Source organism: Acyrthosiphon pisum, chromosome A2 (assembly GCF_005508785.2).
Source record: "Acyrthosiphon pisum isolate AL4f chromosome A2, pea_aphid_22Mar2018_4r6ur, whole genome shotgun sequence".
NCBI lineage: Eukaryota > Metazoa > Arthropoda > Insecta > Hemiptera > Aphididae > Acyrthosiphon > Acyrthosiphon pisum.
Genome location: NC_042495.1, coordinates 47,940,357 through 47,957,023, shown reverse-complemented (window position 1 = coordinate 47,957,023; position 16,667 = coordinate 47,940,357). Strand labels below are relative to the sequence as shown.

Genomic DNA, 16,667 nt, shown 5'->3' with positions numbered 1-16,667 from the left:
TATGTTTATCTTGTTTTATGGATATACCTAAGGTGTATTAAAGTAAATGTTTTAAAAGCAATTATAACAATAGGTAGTATCATTCAAACATTTACATACTATAACACTTATTATGAATATTGATGAATTAATGATAATGATGAATTAATGATAATTTGAGATTCATGTATTATAGCGGTTACGCGCGTATAATCTCAGGCTGAATTTAGAACAGATAGTATTTTTAAAACGCATTATTTAAAATACTTACTATAATTTTCCATTCTTTGCCTATAGGATACCTAGTTAATATAAAATAAATTGAAATTAATTAATAACTTCGAAATCTCTCATTTACGACTATTATTTTGTTTAACAGTTTAATCGCTTCATGGTTCCTGTCCGGACAAACGGGAACGCCGTTCTGGAAACTTTACAACGCCGCAACCGAAGACCACAATTGTTCGGTAAGTTGTTTTTTTTTATCGGTGAAATCACTATTTTTGTTTTCATCACCAAGATTAATTTTCATATGTGTTGTTTAGACTAAATATTCGGCAAATTGTCAAGAATTCCACGAAGAAGATTTGAAAGCTACGACTGAATATTTCCACAACGAACTCTAATAGTAGAGTGTAAAAACAAACAACAAAAAACTATCAAAAATTGCGGATATACATAATATGCATAGTTTCAAAGGCTGTTTCATCAATTTTGGTTTTTGAACATTTTATAATATTCATATAATATGTATTTTAATTCTAAACGGGGTGTACACTAGGTACTCGGGTACTTAAACCTAGTTTAAGCCACCACTGATATACTACCATAATTTTGTTTTATAATCTTTTTTATATATATATTATGTATAATGTTTACATTTACTAAATTATTTTTTGCATATAATTTACTGTTAGGTAGGTAATGTATTTTGCGGAACAAAACCGCATTTAACTTTATATAGGTATTTTACCATCCCGAAATATTTTAACAGGGGACCTTATGGAAGTGCAGATGGAACTCAAATGATTCATTTTATACTATAGAGTTCCATATGAAATAATTATGTCTTTCGGACTAGATCAAAGTACCGTTTGGTGATAATACACCGTCCTAATGGCAAAAAAAGCTAACACAGTATTATTTTACTGATAAAGTGTATAGGTACCTATATTATTCGTACACCGATTGATAGCTTCATAGAATATTTAATTGATATTGTAATTCGTTTTCTACAATATTATACTTAAATTATTTGTGTACCGTTATTTTTGATGATTTTATACAAAGCAACGAGATAAATAATATTATATTATAATAGGTTAGGTACCTACTTACTAAATCAAATTGTTTTCGATTCTAATATTCTACAGTGATGCACCCGTCATCGTCAATGACGATCCTAACAATTTAATCCCCAATTATACTATGGATGCTATTAAGCGATTTACGAATAAATCTAATATAATATGCTGTCAAGTCTTTCGTTATAATTTTGAATTTATTGTAAAAAACGAACACGCTGATATAAAATGCAATACAATTAATGCACTTACTTACCTACTTATTAGATATAGGAAATGCATATAATATGACGACGAACTCATTGTGTGGTTATTTCGCGATAAATAAGGTGGCACCTATACCTACCGATCTTTGTGAAATGTTAAAATAAATCAAATTCTAGTAATTAATATTGTTTTAATGTTTTACCAAGATTTATTGACTTCAGAGAAGTCAAATTATTTAATTTTAATCATAATATAAAACATTCGTCTTTCGTCAGTAACATATTCAGTTGTAAGAGTTGTAGCTATAGTAGGTACACATATATATATATATAGTTATAGATTATTATATAATCTAATATAATACATAATTATATAATTTAACTAACATATTATATTTATATTGTATAGTATATAGCAGGACTAGATATAAGCAAAAACGTATATTTTAAATATATAGTATATTATTTTTTTTATATATATAATATATATTCGACATGTTTAAAAAAATATTATGATAATAAAATATTACACTAATTTGTAATTCTTACATAAACCTATGAAATAAACTATAGTAATTAGTGTGAACAAAATATTCATTAAATGTACATAATTACTTCTTTTTTACATTTTGACTGATCCATTCCAATCCTTCCTAAAAAAAAAATTGAAAAATAATAATCATATTCATATAATAGTAAAACAGATTATATTGTTATACATATTATAATCTATAATCGTAGATACAGATCGGGGAAAGGAGATTGGCTTAGCCTCCCAAAACATTAAATTAATCACTTCACTTTGTTGTATCTTTAAACAAAAACAAATTTGTTTAAGGTTTGATAGCTTAAAAAATAGAATATAAATTGTAATCAAAAGTGAAATAAATGTGATCGATGATGATCAATGAAAACAATATAATAGTCCATAGAACATTATATTATATTTATTTATGCACAATATACATTATATTTTACAAATCATTATAAGGTATTAAGGTAGGTACCTCATAAAACCGGAATAAAACCATATACCTATGCCCAATGGTACAACCCAATCAAAATTACTTACTTTGATGCCTTCCCCGCGTATGCCTGAACACGCTTGTATTTGCCAGGGCCGATCACGAATTAGGTGCAAGTTGAGTTCTTGCGCTATTTCCGAAGCTTTTGCCGCCAGCGCCAAGTCTTGTTTGTTGGCATATACCAACACTGGTACACCGAGTAGTTTGTCGTCGTTGAGCAGTTCGTTCAATTCGAATCCTGTTTCGTCCACACGTTTTCTGTCTGCGCTGTCCACAACGTAAATCTGCAACACGAACCCAAACAAATATTTATTGAAGTATAATATAGGTAGGTACATAATATTTAAAATCACTTTTAATTAATAAACTCAACAATAGCTGTTATTGTCCCGATTCCGTTTATTAAATGTACAAATGTATGGGTAGTAATTCACACCATGCACGGTAACCTCAAATTACATCCAATAATTGTGTATGTATTTATTCAAATAAATTATGTTTCAGTATTTAAAATTGATATGTATAGGTATGAATTATATTAATATATTAATTGTGTGGTTATATAGTTTATACCTAGGTACAGAGAACGTAGAACTTTTTATTTACTAAATTCACTTGAAATTATCATCAAATTCATTCAAGTAACAGAATATTTTTGAATAGTTTGAATGAGCCATTGTAACTAGTAGAGTTGTGGTTTTCAACAGGTGTGTCGCAGAAATGATGTGTATCGCAAAAAACATAATTGTTTATTTATATTAAATTTGTTGCTCTGTGGGTGAAGCCGTGAGGGCTAGAATACACTCGCAGTAGTCCATGCCTGTTGTAAGAGGTGACCAAAATTAACCAAACAATGGGTAGCAGCATTGTTTGTATCAATGTTTTTATAATTATATTTGTATACTTGAATAACACTCCTTAGAAATAAGAGGCGCTATTGCGATGCAGAAGACAACGGAAGATCACTGCATTAATTCTCCCAACATTTGGGGTTAGCAACGGCAAGGCAAAGCCTTTATAGTAGAAGAAGATATTGTACGTGTGCAAAGTATAAATATATGATATAATTATGGTGTCGTGGCACAAACCATGGATAAGAAAAAAACAATTGTGAAGATAATATTTAGTCTCATTCTGAATTTACATTTAAGTATATATGTGTTGTTTTTAAAAAAATCCTTTAATTATTATAAGTTCGTGTCTCTATTTTTATGAATCTAAATAGGGTGTCTGAGAAGCATTATATTAGAGTATAATTATATATAACAATTGTTTATCGTTACTCGTTTTAATACTCCATTGCACTCAATAGTTCATATTCAAACTACAGAAATTGCATAAAACCTTAATAATTTAATATGATGAAAATGTTAACATTATCATGCTACCAATAAAATGTTAAGTCGTATATTAATGTACCACATTTGGACTAAATAGGTTGTACGTATAATATTGTATATTATGTAATGATTTAATAATTAATATTACCTAAATATAGGCAGTTAAATCGGCTAAATGCATAACTCGTAGTTCATTTGTTAGTTTTGTTATGGGTCATGACTAGAAGTATCTATTAAATAGTAATATATATAATACTTTTATAACCCACATTTTTATCGATTGTACGGTAAGTTAAATGTAGTAGTTTTTTTATTATTTGTTAGTTATTAAACAGTTTATTATCTCAAATTCACTGATCTACAGTTTTTCGCATCCGATCTGCACCCGGGACCCGCCCACCGAATTTTTATTGTGGCACAAAGGCACTTCATAAAACAGCATTTACACGCCACACCAATACTTATAAGCCCATAATAATTCACCTCCAGGAGGCGACCTCCTATTTGCGATAGCGCATAGTATTTTATTAATATTATTATCACCATTATTGTGTTACCTATTATATTATTGTACCTCATGGGTCTAGAATGAAAATGCAGTTCTAAATCGCATTTTTTTCAAAAGTCACTTTTTAACTAAAATGGTTTTGGAATGCAAAGGCGCATCTTTCAAGCTAACATTCATGACTATACGATCATTATTGCTAATTTTTTTAAAAGTAAAAGGTCCTAAATCGCCAAAAATTAAATTATAAACACAATTTAATCAAATTGAAAACGCTCGGTTAATGGAACCAAATTGTTAACAATACATTAGTTCGGAAAGGTTCTAATTAAATTAATCCCTACCAATAATAAACCTAACAATTTTATTATTACATTCAGGTATCAACAGAATTTTACGATCGAGATACACATTTCGACGTTTCATATTTATTACTATGTTTAGATTGGTAGCAATGAGAAAGCATTATTCTGAAAAGGATTCAGCTAACAATAATAAATATATAATAAATAAAAATAAAAAAGTTCTAATTAAATATATTTTTATTTATTTTAGGATGAAAAGGTTCTAAATAGGTATTCTAATATTGTATAACTTTTCAAATAAGTACTAAACATTTTATACTTTGTATATCAACCAATACAGCACATTATTATTATAATATACCTAGTGAATTAAACTATACAAGTTTCTTAAAACTTTAGTTTTCAAAAAATGTTGTTCAACGAGTAAAATATTTGAACTCAAATATTAAAATTGCTCTCCTGGAAAATTTCATAAAAATGATTTAGAATCTTTTTATTCTATACCCACGACCTATACTTACTAGTATATCGGTGAACTCGAAATAGTTGCGCCAATACGGTCTTATCTTGCGCTGCCCGCCAATGTCCCATACATTCAATTTCATGCCATCCGCCTGCACGGACTTAATATTGAAACCCTGCGTGGGCGTTATGTGTGACACGTCCTCCGACGCGAGTTTCTTCATCAGCGTCGTCTTTCCCGCGTTGTCCAGACCCAGAAGTAGGATGCGAAGCTCCTTGTCCGGTGACGACCGCAACCGCTTCAACATCGACAACAACCCCTGCAGCATTTTCGTTGTTCGATATTATTGTACTCGTGTATTACGTACTAAAATATAAACTAATAAATATATAATTATAATGATTAATTATCGACAAGAATCAAAACATCACAACGCCAAATATCAAAAACGTCAATTATTATGCGACCAATATCATTATAACATATGACGTATATATTATTGTAATCGCTGTCAATAAAAATCAAATTTCGGACACAAGTACTTATAAGTATAAAGTATTTAAAGTAGGCATCGACGAGCGGAATATTGGATCAACATTTTACGGGGCACTCCGTAGTCCGTTCACAAACTACTGGTCAAATATTCAATTTGTATGTATCGAAGTAGGTACTCCGAAAAATACTCTGCTTTAGAATAAGGAACTAAAAATGCATGTTGTCATAATTTTAAAATAGTAAACAATTAAAAAAAATAATAAGTATAAAAAATAGTAAAAATATATAATTTCAATAACAATATTATAATCAATGCTATTGAAATAATGAGTGTCTTATGTTTAAAGTGATCACTCGGTATATAATAATATATTATACAGGATATTCTATTACACCGTATTTATTTTACAAACACATTAAAACCTGATCATTGTAATATTTAAGAAGTATATTACCGTTTTTACACTTATTTTATAATTAAATATGCATGCGTCGTAAGTTTAATGAATTTTGTATTATAGGTACAATAGAATGTAGGTTCTTGTAGAAAATGTAAAATTTAAGACTACGACACATCATTTTAAATAAATAGATATTTATTCAAAATCCGAATGAGTTGTTTCTTAGTTATTAATATGTTTTGTACTAAAAATAATAATAGGCACCTATTATAGTTTACTATTGATAATACTAAATACTTTATGACGATACCTAATTTTTATTATAAATAATAATACTTACCATTTTTCGATGGGTACTGGTCCGATCACCACAATATGCTTACTCTGCAGTTTCCGTCATATTATTTTTAATTTACTAATGGAAAAAATGAACACTAGGCACTTACCTATTTTATTCTTAACAATAACGAAAGAGAACTATGTCATTTTCTATCGATTCGTGTTGCGTATATCGGTTATGTTCTTTTGTTTTTTGTTTATGTTCTTTGTGGTAATCGTGTTGCTATGGAAATAATAATATAACATTTAAAATTTCTATCACCTGTGTTGTACTGCGGTATGTGCGGCGCGTGTTTGGCAACACAATCATCACAATTTAGCGTACATTATGTTGCCGGAAGACAAATATATTCGGAAAGTGATCCAAGGATGCTTCGAACTGGGTGTGCAAGTTTCCGAAGAACTGGCATCTGTATTTGTAAGTGTTCGCTGCAATCAGACAAGCATCGACAAGAATAATCAAATTTAAGATTAGTATATTTTATCTAATGTATAAAATAAGTGCAATTTTTTTTAAAATTCGTTAATGAGCGTCGAACGATCAAAATGGTTGAACAGCTGTGAAACCTAAGGACTAAGACCTAACTATACGAGAGATACACGCCGCACGGGTGGCTTTATATCTTTTTTTGTCTTAAAATTTTTAAATGTTTTTAACATTAATTTCCAACTATAATTACCATACAATTATTAAATAGCAAATATAAAAATACTAAAAATTGTTTAAAAAACTCAATAATTGGTGATTACATTTTTTTTTTGTACCCAACTACCTAAATTCAACTCATTCGAGCCGGATTAAATAATGAACAAATAGGTACATAGGTGTAGCTATTATTATTATTATTGTAGCCATGCGTAGATAAATTGTATATACCCATCCTACATTATAGTAAAAAAGTATAAAATTTTCTTTCATTATTTGTATTTTCTATGGATACGTTTATTCTTTATAATCATACAAATAATATATAAGTATTCAAATTAATACTTAATAGTTCCAATCCTAATATTCGGGTGGGGCAAACATTTTTTTACCACTATCGACTAGGTCACTACTCTTCCAAATTCCCAACAAACACACAATTCGTCAATATATGAGTATAATATACTATATAGGTATTTATATAGTATGTTATGGTATCTATAGTCACACTTCCATGATATTAATAGGAGCAATGATATAATAAGATATATTTGGGTTAGAATAGGACGCATTATTATAAATATTTATAATAACTGGTATGTTATTTCCAAATCAATTATTAATATTTAATATAGGTGTAAGATATAGGTACCGATCCCTATATTTTTATTTTACGTACTTACCTAATACCTAAATTCAATATTGTATTACATATTATTATTATATAAACAAATTATAATCGAGTAGGTACCTAGGCACAGCGTATCCTGACTGACCTTTGCGCAAACGCTTGTTTATTTTGTATAAATAGGTATATTAAAAGAAATTACAAAAAATTATACACAATTATCATAAACAACGATCGGAGCAGATGACATTAGGTATCTACCTATATGATTATTGCCTATACCTATTTAAATTTATAAGTATCAACATTTAAATAAATAGAATACCTATTACACTTTTATATTGTTTCTTATAATTATAATGTAGTTTAAATGCTGGTTGTTGAATCCCAACGTGAAGAATTTACAAAAACAGCCATTGAAGAATACAATGAACAGAATTATAGACCAATGTGTTCAGTGTTTATCTGTTCATAAGGACCCAGCTATATTATGCATTAAAATGCAATTACTCATAGAACACGACTATAAAAATAGAGGTATACAAAAAATTATACAATAAACTAATTAAATCAATATGACCATATCTATACTTATCTATACTTTTAACAACATTACATTCACAGAATTTATCATAAATAAAGTTAATGAAGAAAATGATCAAAAAATTAGACCATTATTGAACGACATTTTAGATAACGTGAACCACACTGGCAACAAAATGAGCACATATTATCAAAAAATAATACAGTTCATCATTTTATCCAACTATATGGGTGATCCGACTTCACCAATACTCATTCAGGAAATTTCTGGTTAGTAAATAATAAATATATCATCTGATCCAAAGGGCAATTTTGATCATATTCCGCAATATAGCGTAGATATATTATAATATGCATATATACCTACAATAGGTAGGAGTACCTTGAGCAAGACGAGACACTTTATGTTTAACTCGTAGTATGTTGAATTTTTCAGATAAGTTCTGAATTTATGTTGCATTTAAAAGTCAATGTTCCTTAGTTTTTAAATTTTGCACTCTAAGATATTTTAAAATAATATTGAGCTGTGCATGCGCGTGCTTAAGTGAGATTGTTCTTGGAATTCTGGACTTGTATTATAATATGTATGTGTAACCTTGCTGATCGATAAGGAACGTATATAGTCATATAGTAATTAGTACTTAAAGTTCACAGTAGTCAGTAATGTTAATTAACTACTCACACAATGGTTCAGTTAAAATGTAGGTAGGTATGTGTTATATGAGCATCCTAAATATTATTCCTAAAAACATAAATACGCTAGAGTATTTTTTGGAGCTCCAAAACTCCTTAAATTATTAGGTATTTACCTATAATATTTAGTAGGTATAGGTAACTATAGCAACTAGTATATAAGACAAGTTTTGCAATCGTCGTTCGGACGTATACCATTTGGGCGAATCGACCCAAAATGTGGTATGTTTGGGCAAATACCTAGCTCGGGCAACCCACAATCTTAATATAACCATTATTCATTATAATCTTTAAGAATCAAAACCCTATAAATACAATACATTTACAACTTGTATAATATTAATATTAGATAATTATAATCTATAGGATACCTATTTCAGTATTTGACAATTAATCATAAGGATACCTTTCATTCTTTCAGATACATTAAATAACGTTTTAAATCAAACAAAATCATCAGAATTTGATAACCAATTACAATCTTTAAAAATAAATCAATTGAAAGAAATATCAAACTTGATATGTGGCATTTGGCTTTACAACATGGATCGTAAAGATATTAGAGATGAAACATTGGACAGTACGTATAAATCAATCGAAAAAATCTGGGAACTTTCTCTAACATAATCTAAATATCAGGCTTCAACTTTTGAGTGTACCTCGTCTTCGTGTTTACCAAAAGCATAGCGGTCACCGTAGGTAATATTGATACCTATTATAGGCTATAGGTAGGTATGTAGGTACTAATAACTATGATGAATGTTTTAAATTTGAAATCAAATATATCTATAGATAATTCAATAGGCAATCGTAACATTGTAACAGATAATAAATGGTAGTTGAATACGAAAAAATCTTCTATAAATATCTCATAATTTTTTAATAGGTAGGTAGATATACATATAGTAGGTAGTACATATCTATAAATTATACTACTATAACTTATACATAGGTACCGAGTATAGGTAGTTACTATACTATAAATAGGTATTTTATTTTTTTTTTTTATTATATTATATATATTTAGTAGGTTGAATTAATTCCGAATTCGTTACTATAATATTATTATTATATATTCCCTTGATGGTATAATATTAGGTAGGTATATATTATTAATGATTGTATATTTATATAGGTGCCTAAATTATAAAATTATATCATATTCAATTATTTTTTGTTACTTATTAGTTATAAGTTATTGGTAATTTCCTACGTAGGTATCGCATAATGGTGGTATTTGTTAGCGCAAATGTAGTATTTAGTTTTGAATTAGCTTAAAATTAATCAGATATTTTAAAAATTACAATGTGTATTTATGACTTATGTAGGTATCTATAAAAAAATACATAGTCACTACGACACTACGTCTAATAGGTATTTAAAATGACAAAAAAATTAACTTTGTTGAAAGCTATAGCCTATAGCTATACCTAATAGGTTCCTATATTATACTCTATTCCCCGTAAGTTTACCCACTTTTTTGCGCACGCAGAGTGTGGTGGAAATGTTGTGACAATACAGTTCATAGAATTTTCTATACTTTTTTTTTATAGATACTATACCTACATAGAGATTGTGTGGAACCACTAACTCTTGTTTAAGGGACCATTAGCTCACTTTTAATTGATTTAATATTTAGTTCAACCTAGCATAAATATTTTAAAAATTATATTATGTCAGGAAAATGCTAACATAAATATTTGGTACATTTACGAATATTCCTTTCTAAATTAACACAAAAACAATAATTAATTAAGAGGATGTCACACCCGCATGTGTTGTCTCCGTCTTACAAATGTACAACATAACTATTTTGTGCGGGACAACTTTTATCTGTTTGTAGTAGTGGCTCCAAAATTACTGAACACATAGGGTGGAAAATTATCCATGCAACAGAGCGTGCCCATATTTTAGATAACATAAATACAATAAAAGTTATTTGCTTCTGGTTTTTTTTATTTGCTTAAAAGAAATGATTGGATAGTGCAATTAAAAAAGATGTTCTTCTTTATGTGTTATGAAAATTTGGTAGCTCTACAACAAATATTATGGTGCGAGAAAAGTTGTCCCGCGAAAAACAGTTTTTGCCATGTTGTACATCTGTAAGACGGTGACAACACATGCAGGTGTGACATCCTCTTAAATAAAAACAAAACCAATTTGTCAATAACTGATGTAACGTTACAACTTAAAATATATACGCCCATACCTAACCCATTCGCTATCAACTAGATCAAAATTTATATCAGAAACCACGTGCCAAAGAAAAACACATGTGTTAAAATAATATAATATTCCTCGCTCCTCTACCAATCTGAAAGAACACTTTAGGTTCTATTCTCCTATATTGTTTATTATCTTCAGTATGTACTAATACTTACCTTCAACATTTTTAGTGATAGATACACTTCCTAATGCTGTTGATTTGCTTCTAAAAAATATTGATCAGGAGTTAAGAGATAGTTTTAAGAAAGTGATGATGACAACTTCATGGATACTTCAATGCTATAAAGTATACACTGAGATTTTAGCTCCAATATTTGTTATAAGGATTAATTTTGCAACTGTTACAATAAAAAAACTGAATGATTATAAAACAGTATTGGTATTTTATCTACAGTACCAAAAAAATTTAGAGTATGTCAACGCAAGTATTACCCACATAAAATATTTGAATATTAACATGTCATAATTACATTTTTAGAATAATCAAAAATGATTTAAATAAATTAAAAATTGAATTACCCGCATTACTCATTAAATTCAACATAATATTGAAAGAAATAAAACAATTAAAAAATACAAATGACTTTGGTGAGGATACAATCTGTGTGAGTACTAGATTCTGAATACACATTGAATTGTTATGACTTGATTGCTGTGCAATTTAATTAAAGTTTAAATTGTTTTTATATAAATAAATACCAGCAAAATTAAGTTTAAATTAAATGATATTTTCAGCCAGAATTCAATAATGTAACAATTATTTGGAGTGAAATTAGAGGGATTATGAACCACCTAAGCATTACATGTAATTTAATATTGACCATGAAACAATTGACATATGAAGTAATTTTTATTATAGAATCAATAAGAAACATATTGCCTATACATGTTATTTTTAGATAAATAATATTAGTGAGGAAATCAATAATAAGTCTATCATGGATACAATTCTAACAGATACTGAAGAACTGTATACAATTTTTGAAACATATCCATTACATCCCATGTGTGAATGGCATCCACCTACAACCAGCACAGATGATACAAGGAACTTATTTGTAAATGTTTAGCATTGTATACAAATTTATATAATAATCAAATAAATATTTATATAGGCAGATGGATATTGTGTGGTCATGATAGTCGAAACCGATGGAACATTAATAAAACATGACAAAAGCTTAGGTGTAATACAGTATTCTGATGAATGGTTCGGATTTGCGAGTATTCAAGCAGCACTACATTTTGGTACCAAACCAACATAGTAAGTTGTTGCAAAACATTTTACAGGTTAAAAAATATCTAAAATGTTAATTTATTATCTTGATACTAATGATATTAAAAATAACTTGTTCTAAAATATCTACATAACCATTGTAAACCTGGTTAAACTATAGTTTTTTTTAGGGTCTCAATACCATAATGGCATAATTATATTATATAATTTTATCAATATTTATTACATTATAATTTCATAAATTATAGATTACATATTTAATACAAATATAATATTTCTACAGCTATTTGTACCACTTTTTAAACTTAATGAGGTCTAAAACACATTTATTATCATTTTTCCACTTATATGAACAAATGGCAGAAACACAACACAATTCAAATGAACTGTAAGTAGCTTCATTCTGTAACTTTAATAGAATGCTAAATGTATAATCTATACATGTATAGAATGAGTGAAAAGGACAAGTACAAAGATGCACAAGTACAAACAGCATTTTATCCAAACGGCACAAGTGCAATAAATAAAAACATCCATAAAACAAAGGAAATAAAAAAATGTATGAATAAGAAAGTAATTGACACCAACAATGCAACATCAAAAGTAACAACTCAAAGTGCACAAACTATTGATGTCTACAAATCAGTTCAAGTGCAAACTAAATCGTGTGATGTTGGCAGTAACACTATGAGTGAAAAAGCGACCAATACAAATCAGTCAGTTCCTCATTCGTCCATACGCTTTAAAAACAAGCCTTATGCAGCTCTAGAGTATGATGATATAAACAGTTTTAAGTGCTCAACTACAACAATAAGGTTCACTAACAATTGTTTAACAAAATTCAAAGATTGAAAACAGTATCATAGGCATTAAGTTATTATTATTCAATTATAAATTAATTATGATGTAGATTAATGTCTTAAAATTATTGTAAAAGTATTCTAAAAACACAAAAATGCTTGTTATAATTGTTTACAAATACGTTTATACATTAAAACATTTATAGCTAGATATTTATACCTAGCAAGTGTGCAAAGTATGAAAAAAAAGTTTAAAAAAAAATATATTTCACTCAAAAATGACATCAACTTAAATTGCATGCCAAGACCTTTTAATTAAATTTTTTTTTTAGGAATGAAAAATTATAATACTTGAGAAACAGTTTCTCATTGATAAAAAAAAAAATTACCATGAACTTCCACAAATATTGAAGAAACACAAAGGGTAAACATAATTTTAAGATAAATGAAGATATTGGGGAGGGAGGGAGTAGGATATATCAGTAAACATTTTTTTCTAGTACATAAAACAGTTATGATATAAAATGATTTTTTAAGAACTTCATCATACCAAAAGTTCTGAAACGTTTAACTCCAATAACTTTCATCAAATCATCATCACAAATAGCATATTGTTTGTTAGATGGATCCTAAAAATACAAATGTATATTAGGAATATAATTTAATTACAATCTTAGAATTTATTGTAAAACTTACATAAAGATTTCTCTCTTTAATGATTGCCCACATTTTTTTAACAACTTCGTGACGTGGTAAAGCTTCAGATCCCATGAGAGAAGCAAGTTCAGGACTAAGTGCTACTGATTTTGTGTAACCACTATTACCTCCTCGTTTGGCCTGTAATAATTAAATAGTTATTTAATACAAATTCAAAATAATAAACAATTTATTAAATAATATGTTAAATTTGTACCCCAGTTTTTTTCGCTCCTTTTTTGGCTCCTTTCCAGTCTTCATCACTGTCACTATCATCCTTCTTCTTACGTCCCCGTTTGGCCACTGGGGCCTTCTTTTTAGATGGGGTACCTTTTTTAGGGCTATAGTCACCGTCATTTTTGTCACCATCATCCTACATAAAATTTAATTTGTAGGAATTAGTTAAAATAATGAAAAACTATTCATTATGATGAATTATTTACATCGTCAGATCCAGCACTTTCATCACTGCTATCAGCCTTCTTACGCTTAGGAGCGGCTGCTTTTTTGGCTGGTTTCACTTCTTCTTCTTCCTCTTCATCTTCCTCATCATTTTCTGCATCATCATCATCATCGTCGTCATTCTCATCATCACTATCACCTTTGCCATTCTTTTTGGTGGCTTTAGCTTTTTTAATAGCTTCCATTACTAATGTGTCAATTTCTTTTTTCCTATACAATAACAATCATAAAAATATAAGTAAACAATTTTCAATTGTTTGTAATCAAAAATAAAATATATTACCGATCATCAAGATCTGTGTCTAATTTTTTTTCAAGTTCCTGTCTAATTTTCTTTGCAGAGGTTTTTGTCAAATCTGCTGTTTTTAGGAGAGCTAAAAAAAAAAACAATTTAAAAATTAAAACATAATATGTATACGTATATTATACAGTATAATACAAGTTGTTGGAATGAATAATAGTCACAACTAGGATTAAATAAGTACAACACAGATAAAGTATAAGTTAATAAAGTTTTTTTTTAATGTCCCAAATCCCACTTTTTAATAAAGCAGGATGCCAATATCCCAATTTTTTAATAGTATTACATTTCAAAAAGTTTGATCCGCGAGTTAAAAAAAAAATCCCAACCCTATACTCTGTGCCACAAGAGAAGTAACCTGTTACACGTACACAGACTAACGGCAGCGACCGTTCCAAGGCCCCATTTTATAACATGATACATAATAATAGTATTACTATATAATGTTGCCGACCGTTGACAGTTGTGATCGTGCAACGTCCACATGTCAAATAGGCTGGGGATGCGCGGATACGACTGCGATTTGGTCGGGTCACAGTTTACTTCTTTCGTGGCACGGAGTATAGTCAAAACTTAGAACCACTACATTTTCGATAACTAATTAACAATAACGATATAGGTATGAAGAAATTATTAATTTATCAACAAAATTTTAAACTAATGAACATAATACTATGATTTAGATAATGTAGTATGTAACTATTCCATTCATAGGCACGTAGGTTACATTGAATATTCCATAACGATGAAATAAATAAAAATCATAATAATAAAATAGAAAGGTACCAATATTTACAATTTTCATAAAAAAAAATATGGCCGAATTTGCCCGGTTAAATATCTGTTATCAGCTGATTAAGCTTAATCGAAGTTTAACCGTAGACGGTGCAACTGGCCCTTAGTAATTTTAGTAATTTATTGAAAATAAATCCAACTCTATGGGAACCCATAGTATAATATGCACAAATTACAATAATCATACGAATAAAACATAATTAATAATGATTAATGGGCAACATAGCCAATATTTTGTTGTGAACGATATTTGATAATGGTAAACGTTTCAAAAAACCGAAAAAACGGCAGCGGCAGCTTAGCCGTGGAAGCGAATATCATTATGATATTCGGCCGTGGAATAGGAACGGTAGCGTCGCCGCCGACGGTTTAATTTTCAGGACGCCGCTTTTGTTTACACCTCGGTCGGACGGGGCGCCATCTAGCGGAAATCGGCGGCGCATCGACGGCGGACGTCATTTATAACAATAATTCGTCCCCCGCGCAGAAAATGACAAGACGGAAAATCGGCCGGAAAAAATGTATTTACACGGAACGGCCGTCCAAAACACCTAGCCGACAGCCGGGAGGCCCAAAAATCTAAAACACCGGCGACGCCATTGGCACGCCGTCGTGACGCGGGCCGGCGGCGCGCCGCGTTCGGGATTAGCGATAAAATCGTCGTTGCAAACTGACCAAAAAAGGATAGATATTATGGACGGCCGGTAAAAAAGCGTCTGAACAAAAACAAGGACGCGCGCACGGGAACGGCATCGGGTTGGACGATTTAAACGCGCGACGCCGCCGTCATCCATCACGGGCAGCCCCACATGATCGCGCGGTTTCAAACGGAAACCGACGCGAATCGTGCTTACAAAAAACCAAGCGACAAATAGAATATTGCGAAAAACCGTTGCAGAGCATAACACGGTTGAATAGTAATGGTGGTGCACAATAATAATTACCGGCGATCTCTTTCTTCAGCGTTTCTTTGGACACGTCGGACATGATGATGATTGTAACGGAGTCGTCGTCGTCGTGAATTGGTTTTCAGTTGCCCCGCGGGAAACCGTGTAAAAATGTAAAAAAAGATTAAAAAACGATTACGTCGGCAGTTGGTCGACGGTTAATTCACTAGTGGCGGACCGCGAAAAATTCGGCGCACGAAAACCAAGTACCAACGAGCGGATAATATACGAAATGAACGGCGGCGGTGAGTCGTGCTAGTCCGTGTCGGTGTGTGTGTGCGTGATGAGTTTGCGGTGGGTGAGGTGGTGGCGGGCGAACGATAGCGTATAG

The 16,667-nt window shown here is 30.0% G+C and overlaps 4 protein-coding genes across 6 annotated transcripts in view; 2 read left to right on the top strand and 2 right to left on the bottom strand.

Annotated features, from left to right (window-relative positions):
• LOC100167353 overlaps nucleotides 1-2,086 on the top strand; it is a 20,370-nt gene extending 18,284 nt beyond the window's left edge. The window contains exons 6-7 of the mRNA XM_001947138.5: nucleotides 359-446; nucleotides 525-2,086. Coding sequence (XP_001947173.1) covers nucleotides 359-446; nucleotides 525-605 — 169 coding nt within the window. The 3' untranslated portion in view covers nucleotides 606-2,086. The remainder of the gene's footprint in view (nucleotides 1-358; nucleotides 447-524) is intronic.
• Nucleotides 2,034-6,771, bottom strand: LOC100162554 (ADP-ribosylation factor-like protein 3). 3 transcript variants are annotated; one of them, XM_016809634.2, is made up of 4 exons: nucleotides 6,625-6,771; nucleotides 5,186-5,446; nucleotides 2,562-2,798; nucleotides 2,034-2,142 (listed from the first exon to the last, which is right to left on the bottom strand). In XM_016809634.2, the coding sequence occupies exons 1-4, from the start codon at nucleotides 6,670-6,672 to the stop codon at nucleotides 2,101-2,103; spliced, it is 588 nt and encodes a 195-aa protein (XP_016665123.1). In that variant the 5' UTR covers nucleotides 6,673-6,771; the 3' UTR covers nucleotides 2,034-2,100. The 3 variants fall into 3 exon arrangements, with proteins under 3 accessions (XP_016665123.1, XP_008189861.1, XP_001949993.1); XM_008191639.3 differs by lacking the exon at nucleotides 6,625-6,771 and adding an exon at nucleotides 6,364-6,608 and having other exon boundaries at nucleotides 5,186-5,505; XM_001949958.5 differs by lacking the exon at nucleotides 6,625-6,771 and adding an exon at nucleotides 6,364-6,607.
• On the top strand, nucleotides 6,656-13,187 carry LOC100165334. Its single transcript, XM_029489948.1, has 11 exons — nucleotides 6,656-6,780; nucleotides 8,002-8,173; nucleotides 8,261-8,449; nucleotides 9,294-9,452; nucleotides 11,269-11,509; nucleotides 11,577-11,703; nucleotides 11,834-11,941; nucleotides 11,998-12,156; nucleotides 12,214-12,362; nucleotides 12,619-12,723; nucleotides 12,785-13,187. The coding sequence occupies exons 1-11, from the start codon at nucleotides 6,691-6,693 to the stop codon at nucleotides 13,185-13,187; spliced, it is 1,902 nt and encodes a 633-aa protein (XP_029345808.1). The 5' UTR covers nucleotides 6,656-6,690.
• Nucleotides 12,645-16,667, bottom strand: LOC100163260 (nucleolin). The gene is made up of 6 exons (XM_001947228.5): nucleotides 16,334-16,667; nucleotides 14,577-14,667; nucleotides 14,275-14,503; nucleotides 14,049-14,204; nucleotides 13,832-13,972; nucleotides 12,645-13,764 (listed from the first exon to the last, which is right to left on the bottom strand). Exons 1-6 carry the CDS (start codon nucleotides 16,374-16,376, stop codon nucleotides 13,648-13,650), a joined length of 777 nt encoding a protein of 258 aa, XP_001947263.4. The 5' UTR covers nucleotides 16,377-16,667; the 3' UTR covers nucleotides 12,645-13,647.

What these genes read in the sequence shown, in the direction of transcription:
- LOC100165334 (XM_029489948.1), top strand. Translation starts at nt 6,691, where the DNA reads ATGTTGCCGGAAGACAAATATATTCGGAAAGTGATCCAAGGATGCTTC. An exon ending in TTGGTGAGGATACAATCTGT is followed by an intron (nt 11,704 to 11,833) that starts GTGAGTACTAGA and finishes TGATATTTTCAG; the next exon opens with CCAGAATTCAATAATGTAAC. An exon ending in TTTGGTACCAAACCAACATA is followed by an intron (nt 12,363 to 12,618) that starts GTAAGTTGTTGC and finishes ATATTTCTACAG; the next exon opens with CTATTTGTACCACTTTTTAA.
- LOC100163260 (XM_001947228.5), bottom strand. Translation starts at nt 16,376, where the DNA reads ATGTCCGACGTGTCCAAAGAAACGCTGAAGAAAGAGATCGCCG. An exon ending in GCTGAAGAAAGAGATCGCCG is followed by an intron (nt 14,668 to 16,333) that starts GTAATTATTATT and finishes TTTTTTTTTTAG; the next exon opens with CTCTCCTAAAAACAGCAGAT. An exon ending in AAGGAGCGAAAAAAACTGGG is followed by an intron (nt 13,973 to 14,048) that starts GTACAAATTTAA and finishes TAATTATTACAG; the next exon opens with GCCAAACGAGGAGGTAATAG.
- LOC100162554 (XM_016809634.2), bottom strand. Translation starts at nt 6,672, where the DNA reads ATGATTGTGTTGCCAAACACGCGCCGCACATACCGCAGTACAACACAG. An exon ending in CATACCGCAGTACAACACAG is followed by an intron (nt 5,447 to 6,624) that starts GTGATAGAAATT and finishes AAAATGCTGCAG; the next exon opens with GGGTTGTTGTCGATGTTGAA. An exon ending in TACGCGGGGAAGGCATCAAA is followed by an intron (nt 2,143 to 2,561) that starts GTAAGTAATTTT and finishes TTTTTTTTTTAG; the next exon opens with GAAGGATTGGAATGGATCAG.